The sequence below is a fragment of the Cajanus cajan genome, chromosome 9 (assembly GCF_000230855.2).
Source record: "Cajanus cajan strain Asha chromosome 9, NIPB_CcT2T_4, whole genome shotgun sequence".
NCBI classification, from domain to species: domain Eukaryota; kingdom Viridiplantae; phylum Streptophyta; class Magnoliopsida; order Fabales; family Fabaceae; genus Cajanus; species Cajanus cajan.
In genome coordinates, this window is record NC_138525.1 from 56,392,907 (window position 1) to 56,405,611 (window position 12,705).

At 30.0% G+C, this 12,705-nt stretch overlaps 1 protein-coding gene across 10 annotated transcripts; it reads right to left on the reverse strand.

The window, feature by feature from the left end:
* Nucleotides 1-2,070: 2,070 nt before the first annotated feature.
* On the reverse strand, nt 2,071-8,923 carry LOC109816282 (zinc finger protein CONSTANS-LIKE 9). Of its 10 annotated transcripts, none has more exons than XM_083063281.1 (7): nt 8,584-8,923; nt 8,398-8,447; nt 7,661-7,716; nt 6,955-7,552; nt 5,524-5,757; nt 4,190-4,494; nt 2,071-2,933 (listed from the first exon to the last, which is right to left on the reverse strand). In XM_083063281.1, the coding sequence occupies exons 4-7, from the start codon at nt 7,519-7,521 to the stop codon at nt 2,804-2,806; spliced, it is 1,236 nt and encodes a 411-aa protein (XP_082919407.1). In that variant the 5' UTR covers nt 7,522-7,552; nt 7,661-7,716; nt 8,398-8,447; nt 8,584-8,923; the 3' UTR covers nt 2,071-2,803. The 10 variants fall into 10 exon arrangements, with proteins under 10 accessions (XP_082919407.1, XP_020236813.1, XP_020236809.1 ...); XM_020381224.3 differs by having other exon boundaries at nt 7,661-7,713; nt 8,398-8,470; XM_020381220.3 differs by having other exon boundaries at nt 8,398-8,470.
* Nucleotides 8,924-12,705: the final 3,782 nt, after the last annotated feature.

A 12,705-nucleotide genomic window follows, 5' to 3' on the forward strand; every position in this document is an offset into this window, starting at 1 on the left:
TTAGTATTTCAATATTTCGTGTATCACGTCTAATGATTATTATTGAAGTATTTTTTTTTTTACGAAGTTGAAGACTTTTATCATATTAATATAAATGATAGAGTGTTACAAAAAAAATTAGCAGACTAAAAAAATTGTAAGTATAAAAACTAAAAATATATATTTTAAGACTAAAATTTGATTCCTAAAAATAAATATATAAATTAAAAATGTCTATTTTAATTTATAAAAACTTAAAGATAAAATAAGTAAAATTTTAAAAACTAAAAAAATATTTTAATCGATTAAGATTTAGCCTTTTTTCCTGGATGAGTGACTAATTTTTTTAATATTTTTAACTTGTAGTTTATTATTATTTTAAATATTTTTAACTGGTTCCTTAATAGTATTATAGTGTTTAATTAAATTCCTCGTTATATATTAATAATTTTACTCATAAAACTATTTTTTATTTTTTAGCATATTAAAGTATAAGTGTTACCTCCTTCACTTTGTTACTTTAAATATACTTCTTATTTTTAATTTAGGACATTCCTTAGTAAAACGTTATTAGTTCATAAATAGAAAAGCTTTTCCTTTGGTTTGTCCAAATATACTCTTTAGGTTGGTGTAATGCAGCATATAAAAATTACCTGAGACAGAATTTGATGTGACAATAACCAATGAAATGAATGGACAGTTTAAAAAAAATAAAATGAACTGTTCCAACAGTAAATAAAATTCTTATCATTAAAAGTTAAAACATATTTTAGTATTAAAAAAAATATCCGTAATTTTATTATATAATATCATTTTCATATTTAAATAAATTATAATCTGTTTTTTCTTACTTTTCTTTTAAAATTATATTTAACACACTTAGAAATTTTCTTCTTTCTATTTTATTTAATTTAACTGCTCATCCAAATTCTTATGAAGAATTGATTAAAAAAAAAATCTTATAAAAAAATATGCATGTTTTTTCTTATAATTTTACATGTTTTAAAATTATATCAAAATTAACTATATGTATACAACTTTAATAAAGTTGTAGTAAGTCCAGAATCTTGCTAATAATGCCAACGAAAGTAGAGCCATAAAATAACACAATAATGTGGTTAACTTTGAACCAAACACTACGAAAATGATGAAATTAGATCTATTTGATTGAAGAAAATATTTTCTACTTTATTTATTTTCACAAATAATTATAAATAATCGTATTTTCATTTCCTTCCCTATTTGTAAAGATTTGTACGAAAAATAATATTCAAAAATCTTGTTTTCAAACAATTAAAAAAATAAAGTAACATTTTTATAATTATATATATATATATATATATATATATATATAATAACAATAAAAATATATTTTCTCAAATTATCCGGTCCCTTATAAATTGCATAAATGTAATATAAATTGTTAAGGAACAAAAACAGCTACCAAAATTAATTCATATATGGTTCATGTACCTCAAAAAATAATTCAATTTATGATTCTTGTGTAAGACCATTTCGACATAAAAAAAATAGTTCATAGTTCATCCAATTCTTATTATAAAACATTTTTAACCAAATCATATGAATTAATATAAGTAATTATATTAATTGATTCTATTAAATTTATAAAACAAAATCATGATTTATTAATTTTATTTTTTACTTATCATTAAATTTTCATAAAAGATATAATACTTCATATCAAAATTTATACACCAAATACCAACACAAATAATAAATGTCTATTGGAGACAAAAAAAAAACACATTCTCCCAATTTTTAATAATGACAAACAAAAAAATTAATTTAATCCTTTCTATAAACTATAAGATGCCTTATAAAAAGAATAAAAAAATTCTTATAAACTATACCTTATAATAAGGACAGAAAAGAGTAAAAAATAAATAAATAAGTGGTAAAGCATTTATCTCAAAATACGTTAGAGAAATAATACAGATCATAAAATTGAAGGAAAAAAAAAAAACTCGAGAAATGTACACTTGTACATCTTTTACTAATCGATTTCTCATGCATAATCGAATAAGATTCTTCTATAACAGGGTTTCTTTATTTTTTGGAAGTGGCTTACAGTTGAAGTAAAAACGCCATGTAATTGAAGTGAATCCATGGCACTCAATAAAATACAAACAAAACTTTTATGGATACATGATACATGTCCAATACAGAATGTTTGGGACCATCAACATAATAGCATCCTACTATTCTATACATAAATAACCTTGGAATTCAATTTACAATTTGTCATACCTAAGGAACTGTTGGGCAATTATGCACTATACATGGCAAAGAGTGAGGGACAAAATATTACAGCCTACAACAGTGTAGATTGTCTAGGATTATCAAATTGAGCCACTTATCATAGGCACTTGTACATGTGACTTAGGATCAGTGAGGAGTTGACATAAAATATGACAAAGTAACTATGAGCAAGATCAAAGGACTTAAAAAAGAATGTTGCATTAGATTAGAATTAAGAAGCAGGATTTGGCATGATGTTAAGCAAATCTCATGAAACATTGCCTGAAGGGGGGCAATTTGTGATTCTTTCATGTCACCTGGGATGTGTCCATTGCAGTGAAGGACACACAATGTGCTCCTGAGCTTACACTGTCAATTCATTTGGATAGGGCCTGATTACAACCTTCTTCCCCTTATGGCCCTGTGATAAAATCAGACAGCTTGTCATTGCATTGAGAAACAATGCATCAAATTTCATCCATTTTTTCAGGTAAGAGTTACTTTTTCTTTTGCAACTATACGAGTGTTTCTTTCCTTTTATAGGACATGGTTAAAAGTTGTACACTCAGCAGCTTCTGGTTTGGCTCAAAGGGTCATAGTCATAGACTTCACCGGCTTTAACAAACCGGCCCTTCACACGCTTTCGGACGTCGGCCCTAGCCTTGCGAGAGGCATACCTTACTTTCTTCTCGAACCTAATAAGATAACAACCGATGTTAAATCACCTAAAGAGCAAATAAACTTTAAAATTTATAATTAAACCAAATTCAATAATTAGCAAATAGTTATATTGCTCAGCAACAAAGATGGCAACCCAAACAGAAGAAACTTGTCACAGGATATCCTTAATTGGTAGATCACATTATGCAGAACGCATTCATAAAGATAGAAGAAGATTATGTATTCATTAGATCTAATCTAATTATCTAACATCACAGCATGAGTGCCACATACATACAACAACCAACTAAAGTTTGAGCATGGAAACAACGACCATTTAACTAGTGGGTTAATTTATTGTTGAAATCTCTTATACCTATTTTGTTCATCATTACTAGTCTACTACCTTATCATTTCAGAGAACTGGAAACTGTGAGTAGAGAAGAAAGGTATAACTTGGCTTATCAAGTTGGTCAATGAGATGATAAAATCAATGTTCTATGGTAATATAATAATAATAAAAAAAAATGTGTACCAGTGTTGAAGATGTTCAGTTGAATGAGTGGAAATATAATAAAAGATTTAGGAACACTTATTGAGGACAAGATGACAAAAACTTGGATAAGGTAGTTTGGTCACCTGAAAAATGATCGATAGAGACAGGGACAGGTCTAGAACACATCTAGGAGGGCAAAAGTGGACAAACTTTAACATGCAAAATTGTATTAGTGGGACACAAGACCGGAGATTTTTTATAATATATTTATAAAGCTACAATCTACACATGTATTTTTCAAAAAAATCAAAAAACAATTGAGGAATTCCCCTCCCTCCTTCCACCTGTCCCTGTATAGAGACCTCATCTAACTGGATAATTGGTTGCTATTATTTTTGGGAAATGTGTTTTGTCCTTATATTTTCAGTCAAATATTGTCAAGGTCCATGTAATTCAATATCAATGAATTTGATCCTCAAATTTTAAAAAACACGTGGATTTAGTCTGTCCCCTCTATTGGTGTTAGCGACAATTTTGACTTGAGGAGGGACTAAATCCAAATATTTAAAGTTTGAGGACCAGATTAAGTAAAAAGACTTTGATCACGTTTGACTGAAAGTACAGGGACTAAAACCACATATTCTTCCCATTTTTGTGAAATTATAAGTCCCATGTACAGACCAGAACAAAGACACTGGATGGTTGCTGCCACAACTTTTATGTCAATCAAGAACAAACAGTAATATGCGACCAACAACATGGGCTATATAAATAGATTCATTACAATTAACTTACTTCCGGGTCTTTTTCTTTTCCTTATAGCGCATGACAGCATTGCTGCGGTTAGCAGATTGCAGAGAACTCTCGGGGCAAGGAGGACACCAGGGAGGCTCTCCCATGAGAAGCATTGAAGAAGCACCACAGTCTTCTTGATAGTCACCAGCACTATCTTTGGTAACACCAGAAAATGAAATGTTTGATTGAGATTGCCTTGCCGTAAAACAAACAATTGGTTCAGTTTTTGTACTCAACATTGAATCTGCGGATGCTGCATTGCTGCAGGCTGGTTGCATAGCATTGACCAATCCAGCAGATGACCCCTGGAAACAAAAGTTCATGTGATATTAAATATGTAAGCCAAGAGTTGTAAAACCATTTAACTCAGACCCCACAAAAGGAACTAAATGTTCTGTCTGTTGTCTAATGTGGCCACCACATTACATTCATGTAAAAACTGATAAGTGAAGATCCCATTACTGACTTAAATGTATGCACCATAAGTGAGTGAACAAAGTATAAGTAAACCTCTAAATAAAAGAGATTTAAGAAATTGAAATACACTGATATATTCTTCCCCCACCCCCCCCCCCCCTCCAAAAAAAAAAAAAAAAAAAACAGAAACACATCTATATTTTTCATTATTTATGGTGCCACCAATTTTGCAAAATAGCGAGTCCCAGCTATCAGGACTAAACATCAGCACTTTGGTTGTTAGCATCATCAGTTTGAAAAATACAATGATAACAATTTTTAGTTGAAGGTCACTGTAAGCACCGGGAGAGTAGATTGCATGGTTTAAGGAATTGGAAGAATTTGCTAAGAGGGATCTCATGATAAATAATATCTCCGAAGATTTGATCTTTAACCAAGTCTAACAACATCATGTGATCCATGTTGCCAACTTCACCTAGTGGGATAACTGGATGACAAGGGTTTTATTGTTGTTATAATGAAGCCACCCAGCTGACCCCACCTTCAAATGATTTTCCTTCCACTCCAAATCATTAAGATAATGAAGCATGGACTTACTCAGTCAGGAAGTTATTTTATATAGCATTTTAAATCCTATTGGGATTCAGGTGTAGACCCTGTATATAAATCTTTCTATCATACAAGTTAAGATATTCATTATCACCAGATCATCAGGGAGACAACAAGAAACGATGTACACAAACCAACAGGCTAAAAATCATTGTAAAGTGTAAATTTTAATAACATTAACAGTCAGATGCATGGCTCAACAACAAAAACACGGCTCAGTTATATGAAATATAACAGATGGTGCTCCAATAATAATAATAAATAAATAAATAAGCTTATTACAGAAAAGGATGGTGAGATTTGAGTACCTCAGCAGCAACAGCACCCTGACAATGGGAATCACCAGCACTAGCAGACATGTCCTTTGTCTCAAATAAGCTATCAATTCCACCGTTTTCAAAAAGCTCTTCAGAGTGAGTGAGAGCCATACCAAAAAGTTCCTCATAGTGCTCAAGTTCTAGATCCACTTCATCCATGGCAAAATCATCATATAGATCATCATCTTCACATATTCCAGAAACTTTCTTACCAGGACAGTACAACTGCAGATTCATCATGAGAGATTAACTAAGTAATTAGACGAAAAGATAATATAGAAAGCTAAAATTGTGTAACTTAGTTCAGTAAAAAGATAAAAAGAACATCCAACGATCAAAACATCTAACGATCAATATATGTAAGCTACAGGCTACTGTATTTTTTGCAAGCATATTGTTATGCCATGCCATATACTGTCATAAAGTTGCATAGGCCAAAATCAACTGATTAAGAGTTAAGATTAGTGAAGAGAGAAAATATACAAATACCCAACCCTTGTAGATAAGGTACAATGATCCATGTAAACAAGCTTCAAAGACAATATTCATTAACAAACCACTTGTCATTTCCTTTCACTTATTATCAAAACCCATGGACCAAAATTTGAACAGTCAACACCCATGAAAGAGAGAACATATTGGTACCTTGAAATGTGGAACTGAATAAGACTCTAATTACAATTAAAACAGTATCCTCACTAAATTGATGTATAATAAAGACTGGACATTTTAATATGTTTTCATTTATCATCAACCTTGAACTTGCAAACCCCTGGGTCAAGTAAAGATTTGACAACTTAAATTGACTACTGTAACATGCATTGAAGGTATCTAAAGGATAGAAAGTATCAAGCAAGATCAGTTGTTCCTGCTTTGAGTTATTTCAAGATACCTATAAATCATGAAAGTTGGAAGTTCTGTGAAACCACAATACAATTTTGACCAAGAACAGCATACAGGCAGAATTAAAGCAAACCAGTTTTGAAGATGCTGTAATAATCATTTAGAAAATGAATTATAAATCTATCACTATTTACAAATGATTTAACCAAAAAAAGCAGTTGATGAGAAACAACTTCAGAATAGTTGCGAGATAGTTTTGCTATGATTGTGATGGCTTCTACAAATAAAATATCCATATCAAAACCATCTAATAATTGACAAAAAGAACTCGTTCCTTGCAAGCATGTAATTCCATTCAATGTTCTGTTGTTAGAATGTCCATCACACCTGGCATTTCCCAATAGTTTTTGCTATTACTCTGTGGCTTCTATAAGGGTAAAAACAAACCATCAAACGAATTTACACAAAGACTACAGTCCTTGCAACCTTGCAAGTTTGTTCACTCTGCAGTTGCTAGAATGTCCATCGAACTCAGAACAGTTATAAAATTATGACAAAAATGAAAACATGAGGTTATACCTTGGGCACACATTCATTTGCTGGTCCAGGCGGCTGATCCAGAATACGGGGTTCTGAGCTCAACTCAGGCATTGAAGATGTGCCAGCACAAGACTTATCCTTGCTGGGAAGATCAGCCACTTGAGCTGAACCAGACACATTCTGGCCTTCTGGAGGAACCCAAGCACTCTTATTACTGTTCTCATTAATGCTCATCAAACCTAGTTCCTGCTCACATGCTTCACCCATGGAAGGGATATCTAAGAAAAAGGACCATATTGAAGAAAATTCTGCAGCCGAAGGGCAGCCGTTGTAGCAATTGATTGTTTGCCTCTTGTGTGCCGAAGACGGTGAGGTACCATGACCCAACCAATCACAATTCTGACAAAGTGAAATTTTCTCTTCAACACACCTCACAAATGCAGGTTGTGAATTACATCTCTCGCATAAGAGGGTTCTCGAATGACGCCGAGAAAGGGCATTAGCAGAATGAACATTTCGATCACACGACAAACATAAACACGCAGCATCAGAGCGGCAGTACACCAAAGACCTCTGGTCTCCACAAAAATCACACAAGTAACCCATTTGTAAACTGCCTCTTCCCTTGCTCCTGAATCTAAATGAACAATTCTCAGTTATCACTTAAATCTACCCAAAGCTACAACAAGTTTTCCTTCTTATAGTAACATGTTGAAACTGAACTGAGCTCTGTCATACAACTTACAAGCTGTTGGACAACGTGATGAAGGAAGCTATAATTTAGTTCTGTAAATTCAGCTGCTGCAAAGTGGTAATAAGTAAACAATTTGGTAAGAATTTACACTATACCTACTTAGTCATATGAAGAGAAAAGAAAACTGAGAATGGATTCTAATGGAAACTCAGAACAATGCATAGATGCCATGATTAATAATTTATGGAACTGGGATGAAACGGTATGAAAACATGCAGCCAAGATCAAGCAATATAGATTAGAGAGGCAGCTCAAAGGAAAAGAAAATTAAAAAACTAAACAAATGGCTTGACAACCAAACTGGAAAATTTATTTCACAGCAGCACACAATTCTTTCTAAAGAATAATGATAAAAGATAGAATTAAATTAAATTATAAATAATTAAGCCAATATTAGCTAATAACAATACTATGAGAAGAATTTCCAAAGGAAAATATGAGTTTGGATTTGGAAAATAAGAATAAAAAAAATAATTATTATTCAACTGAATTATCCATTTTCTATTAAAAAAATGCATTTCCAACTAAAAAAACCGTAGTAGAAAATACACCAGATAAAAATTTAACTGGAATTTTGTACGAATTACGAATAGCAGATCAATTCTCCACAAACAAAACGTCAGAAACATCTCCAACACACTATCACATACACCCACAGAAGAAAACACAAAAGGAAGCAGAAACAACACCAAAAAACAAAAATAACAAATCTAACCAAATCCAATTACCTGGTTATCAAAATTCTCAACTTTTCCTTATCTTAATCTCCCAGAAAAAGCTTCATGCCCAGAAAAACATGAACTTTAAGAAGAAGAAAAAAAAAGCTTTTTAATATTAAAAAAAATAATAAAGACATGTGTTTGTACGAAATATGGAACAGGGAGGAGAAAGAGATCAGAAGGCAAGAAAATTACCATACGGCAAGAAAGAGAAAGAGGACAAGATCGGTAAGGAAAAGGGTGTGTTGCTTTTTTGAGAAAAATAATATAAAAATAATATTTTTATGCAAAAATTGGAAGCAAAGGAACCCTAGAGGTGGAAGCTGGACTTTTCAAGAGAACAAACACAGACCCTTTTGTGTTGCGAGTGTGTTTCTCTCTCCTCTGCTCTGTTCAGATAGATAGGAATAGGTAGATTTGAGATTAGATATGATGGAGAGTGTTGGTGTAGGTGTGTGTGTGAGAGAGAGAGAGAGAGTGTGTGTGTGAGAAAGAGAATAATGCAATGGAGGGGTTTGTTTGTTTGATGTGTGTGTAGGTAATGACATGAGCAATGTTAGATAAAAAGTGCAAAACAAAAGAGTAAAAAAACTTGTAATGCAACTAGTGGGGCCATGTCTTTTTCCTAGTGAAAGCAAAAGCTTATTTATTAGGCCACACCCACACCCCTTTTGTTTGGTCCATCCCATGATAAAAAAAAAACCTCTACTTCCTATTGTTTTTTTCATGAAAAAATGTTTTTACTAATAGTGGAAGACCACCAATTGATCACAAAAGTGAATATATTTAGTTACATAAACAGAAATCGAATCCTGATGATACATTAGGAAGATCTAGCTATCTACAAGAGTGTCCCATTTTTTATTTTATTTTGTGTTCACTATTGGTTATACCAGCAAGCAGAGTACTAGAAGTAGTATTTTTTTAATTTGGTTATGATTTATGAATAAAAAAATGGAGTTTCTCTCTCCTAGGTTGGGGCATTTTTTATTGTGTTAAATGCTAAAAAAGCATTATTAGTTGTCGTACAGAGGATGAACTTTTTGCCAAAAAGTGCATCACATGTTGGGTGAGGTGGACAGGTGGGAGCTTATTTTGTGACCCTTTTTCACAATCTGCTTCGCTTTTTCCGTTGCCTTTTCACACTTGCCTTTTCCATGGATTTGTGCTGTGTGCACACTGCACTATTGCACCAATACCTTCTTAATTCATTTTACCCTTTAATTCTTCTCCACATCTTTAACTAATTATAAATTTTTTACGTGACTTTTAACAATTTAATCGACATGTCATTAATGATCATTTATTATAGTTTAAATAATTTTAATATTTTCTCACTTTGATAACATAACTTGACAGTTATGTGTAAGTTACAATACTTAGGAAATTTTAACAGACGGATTTTATGTTAAGATGGGTAGAGTTATTTATTTGTGAGTAGCCTAGGGTGAGTAGCCTAGGGCCCCATACTAGATATAAATAAATTGGCTATCTCATTTAGTTAATTAATTGACTAACTCAATTTCTTATAAAATGGACATAAAACATTAAACTAGGATTATCCCTCTTTCTCACGTTCTAACGATTCTAATGAATTCACGTTGGTGGTTTATTAACATCTTGTAATTCGTATAATTATTTGTTTTTTTCATGTGATTATATTGTTATTTCTCAACACATGAAATAATTAGTGCAAGATTATTCTAATTTTATTAATAGTTTCAAGTTTGAGTATATAATTTAAGTCTATAAAAAAAATAGATATGTGTTATTTTATATAATCAACTAATAAAAAAAATGTTTTAATAACCATTATAAAAGTTGATAAATTTGCAATTTTAGTATATATAGAATATTATTTATTTTATTTATAAAATAATTATTATAAAAGTTAATAATAAATTTATTATACGTGATAAGTTGTGGTTGAGTCTCAATATTTCAACTAAAATTTTAATTTTAACAAGTGAATTATGAATGGATATTTTAAATTTTAAATATATTTTATTTGTAATTTATTTTATAACATTGATTTTTTTAAAAAAATCAATCCATTAATTTTATATTTCTAATTTTTATTTCCATAAAATGTTGTTAGTACATATATTCTCTAACTAAAAATTCTTAACTCAAATGATTTGGCCTTATAATACTTAATCAAAGACAGATATCACTTATAAAAGTTAACTCGTTAAAAAGTAATTATACTTCTTTATTTATATACACACACATATATATTACATAATTAAATTTATATGAATAAAAAATATTAATTAAGTCAGATTATTTTTTACATAAAGATATATTGGCATGGACTATATATAAATAATGTAATGTAATTTCAATATTACTTTTTTGTGCTGAATTAAGCGTCAATATTTTTTTAGGAGTCCTGTAAATAATATACACTCTACTTCCATATAATTCACTTATATTCTTCTTCTTTTTTATTCTATTTCTTTCTCTGTTTTTCATCACATCAAAAATCATATTATTTTTTACCTTTTCTTTTATGTCTGTCCTTCCTCTACCCTAAAATAGGGGTTGACATTTATAATTTATCTTTTAGATATATAGGTTAGTTTTTGTTAGCATCAATGAAGTCTTTGCGTTTGAATCAGGAGAACGTCCTTACAAAACCTTTAATGTTAAAATAAATATTTGGTAGAATAATTAACACATTATAAGTGCACAATATTGAAGAAAATAATGGAGAAAAACGCATTTTACTATGCTTATTCTAAATACTTTTATTGAGCAAAAGAATATCAGAAGAAAGTATTAGATAAATTGCATATCGTAAATTCTATCTTTATTGTCATAATTGTACCCAAAAAAAACAAAAATTATTTATTGCTTTTATGTTATATTTAAAGTTAAGTTATTTGGTATAAATCAATAGAAATTAAAACTATGAAACTATGAATCAAATATTATCGTCATTAGGAAGCTCTCTCAACAATTGCCTTGTTTTGTATGAACAATTCAAACTAGCATCCAGCTAAAGGGACCAGTTTGTCGATTCCAGAAAATATATTAATCAAACAAAAGCTAATTTTTATTTTCTTTTTGTGAAATAAATTTTAGGATAAAGATATCACCTACACCTAGAACTCATGACTAATAGTCATGGTATACCTAAACGGAACAACCCAAGTTCACTTGAGCCAAAAATTATAATAAAATTTTGATGAATTTAGGATTTAGAGTTTATAACTTATAGTTGAGTTGTATTATTGATATTGTTAAACTTTTATGAATTTGATTGAATTTGGTGTTTCTTTATATTAACTTTTTTTTAATATAATGGTGTCAATGTCATTAGTAAGAAATATTTATTGATATTATTTATAATTAATCTTTATCATAAAATTTGGTTATAACAATTTTTAGTAGAATCTCCCTGTAGCATTCAAGTTTTTACATTCTTATACTTGTATTTGAAATCTTCTTGAGAGAATCAGGTTTACTTCTATTCATCTTATATATATTTCAATCTTGCCTAGTTAAATAATTTTTTAATTTAATATAACACTAAGGATAAAAAATGAATTATGTAATCGGGTTATATTTCATAGAATATTGAATTATCGATTTCCTTTCAATTTTAAATTGTTGTTTTTCTTATTTTTTAATTTTCTCAAAATTTATTTTGATAAATAACAAGTATAAGTATGACAATCCAATACAACAATCCGGTTGTAATTATTTACAACTAAAAGTATCTCAAAATTAATCCAATTTAACTATTTTAATTTTTCTTTGCATCACCAACAACACCAACATCAAACATGAAATACACAAAATGCACGAAAAAGAGAAGAGAATGAACTTAAAAGTGTGAGAACAAATGAACAATTACGAGATCGATAATGAAAAGAAAAGCAGTACAAGAATGAACGAAAAGTTTTGTTAAAAATTACCTCAATGATCATTGGTGTCACTTAAAATTACCTTAACAATATACCAAACACTTATTACTAAAATCACTCATGTTGCTTAAATGAGGAGGAAGATGAAACAGTGAAACATGAACTGAGTCTAATAAGAAAATATTTTATAACGATTGACCCGTCATAGATTGGAGTTAAAAGTTGACCAATATATTTTATAAAAGATGTTAATTTACTCATCATAGAAAAAATATTCTATTACATGTTAGAATATTTTGACATATTTTCAAGTATTTTATCAAACTATTTTTTTATATCAAATACACTCAACATAAAAATAAAAATAAAAAATGTGTCTTAAAATTTTAATCTTACGCTAGTATAAAATTTTTCAAACTCAATTCACTTGTATCAGTGATGCTCT